The sequence below is a fragment of the Lepidochelys kempii genome, chromosome 1 (genome assembly GCF_965140285.1).
Source record: "Lepidochelys kempii isolate rLepKem1 chromosome 1, rLepKem1.hap1, whole genome shotgun sequence".
NCBI classification, from domain to species: Eukaryota; Metazoa; Chordata; order Testudines; family Cheloniidae; genus Lepidochelys; species Lepidochelys kempii.
In genome coordinates this window covers 2,300,400-2,302,345 of record NC_136380.1, presented here as the reverse complement: position 1 = coordinate 2,302,345, position 1,946 = coordinate 2,300,400, and the positions used below count along the sequence as shown (strand labels likewise).

Here is a 1,946-nt window from a genome sequence, read left to right as displayed (position 1 = left end):
GAGAAGGGGAGGGGAAGACAGGAGCAAGTGATGGGGCAGGGTCTTGGGGAGAAGACACACAGCAGGGTCCAGGCTTGAGAGAGGAGATGGGGCAAGATTGCAATTTCAGGGATCCAGTTACCAACAATTAGAAAGGTGGCAACCCAGTGTAGTGTACATGACTGATTCCCCAGTTCATCACATTGACACAGCACAGTAAGGACAGGAAAGGGTTTAATGTCTCTCCGTCTCTCCGTGAGTGTTTCAGGGAAGTGGCCCCAGCACCATGCACCAGCCAGCTCTACAGAGAGCTCAATCTGAGAGCCAGAGCACAAGGAGAACATATTTAGGTCTCTCTACATGTAAATAGCTGGAGCAGCCTGCCCTGGATCTGTTTGGTCCTCACCCCGTAAATGATGGGGTGTAACATGGGGGGAACCAGCAGGTACACACTGGCAATGAGAACGCGCAAATCCAATGGCACATTGTGGCCAAACCGCTGTGTGAGAGAGGAGAATAAATCTGGGATGTACAAAGCTAAGATTGCACAAAGGTGAGAGATGCAGGTCCCAAAAGTTTTGAACTGAGCATCCTTTGTAGGGAGGCGGAAGATGGCCCGGAGGATCTGAGTATAGGACACAGCTATAAAAAACACATCCATTCCGATCTCAGATAAAAGGTTAAACAGGCCATAGTAACTACTGATGCGGATGTCAGCACAGGCCAGGTTCACCACAGCTATGTGCCCACAATAGGAGTGGGGGATGATGTTGGTTTTGCAATATGGCCACCGCCTCGCCAGGAAGGGATAGGGTAATGTGAGTATGACACTGCGCAGCACAACGGCCAGGCATATTTTGGCCACAACAGAGTTTGTCAGGATGGTGGAATGTCTCAGAGGATGGCAGATGGCCACATAGCGATCCAAAGCCATGGCCACAAGGATTCCAGACTCCATCGTTGAGAAGGAGTGAACGAAGTACATCTGGGTGAGGCAGGCACTGAAACTGATCTCCCTGGAATTGAACCAGAAGATGCTCAGCATTTTGGGCAGGGTGGATGTGGACATGACCAGGTCAGTGACAGCCAGCATGCCCAGGAAATAGAACATGGGCGTGTGGAGGCTCGGCTCCCTCTTCACGATGAACAGGATGGTGAAGTTCCCCAATACGGCTGTGGTGTACATAGCACAGAAGGGGATGGAAATCCAGATATAGGCTGCCTCTAGGCCAGGAATGCCAAGAAGGATGAAGGTGGACGGGTTGGTGAAGTCAGTTGTGTTGGAATCTGACATGGAGTAGGGGAGAAGGTGTCCAACTCTGAGGCATGAGTGTCTCCTGCATGCACTGTATGTTCCCCTGACTTTCTGTGTGTTCGTAGGGTCTCGGGTGATGCTCGCAGTAGAAATGCCTGAATGGAGAGACAACGTCAATATGAGACATTACATGCACAAGTGGAGACTGTTCTCATGGGAGAAGGAGACTGATCACTCTTCACACACTGAAAAATTACATTTTCATTATTCAGAGACAATAACTATGAATAGTGAGCACACTAAATCCAATTCCATATTTTGTGGTACTCTCTGCATTAATAATTCTGACACTTTTTGTTGGGGGAACCTTAGGAGGCACCAGCAGGAGACAAGCGTGGATACTGGTTATCCATCATTGTTCCTTAATGGAATGAGAGCCAAGATAGGGAGTCCATACCATAGGGAGTTCACCATTCATCCAGTTCCTAGAAATCTGAGAGTGGAGAAAAACAAACTTTTGGGAAGATATGTTCTGGGAGAAACATCCCAACTAGAACACACCTCAGGGAAAAGACCTGGGCACCATTGATAGCAGCTCAAGAGAAACACCTGCTCATTCGCAGCAGTGGACAAAACAAAAGCAATGTTCCGATCACTAAGATATGGGATGGAGAATAACATGTTCTAGATATGTGTTCAGTTTTGGTCACCC

General features: G+C 48.5%; 1 protein-coding gene across 1 annotated transcript; it reads right to left on the bottom strand.

Annotated features, from left to right (window-relative positions):
• Positions 1 to 325: 325 nt before the first annotated feature.
• LOC144930738 (olfactory receptor 52R1-like) lies at positions 326 to 1,273 on the bottom strand. Its single transcript, XM_078853774.1, has one exon. The coding sequence runs from the start codon at positions 1,271 to 1,273 to the stop codon at positions 326 to 328; it is 948 nt and encodes a 315-aa protein (XP_078709900.1).
• Positions 1,274 to 1,946: the final 673 nt, after the last annotated feature.

What these genes read in the sequence shown, in the direction of transcription:
- LOC144930738 (XM_078853774.1), bottom strand. Translation starts at nt 1,273, where the DNA reads ATGTCAGATTCCAACACAACTGACTTCACCAACCCGTCCACCTTCATC.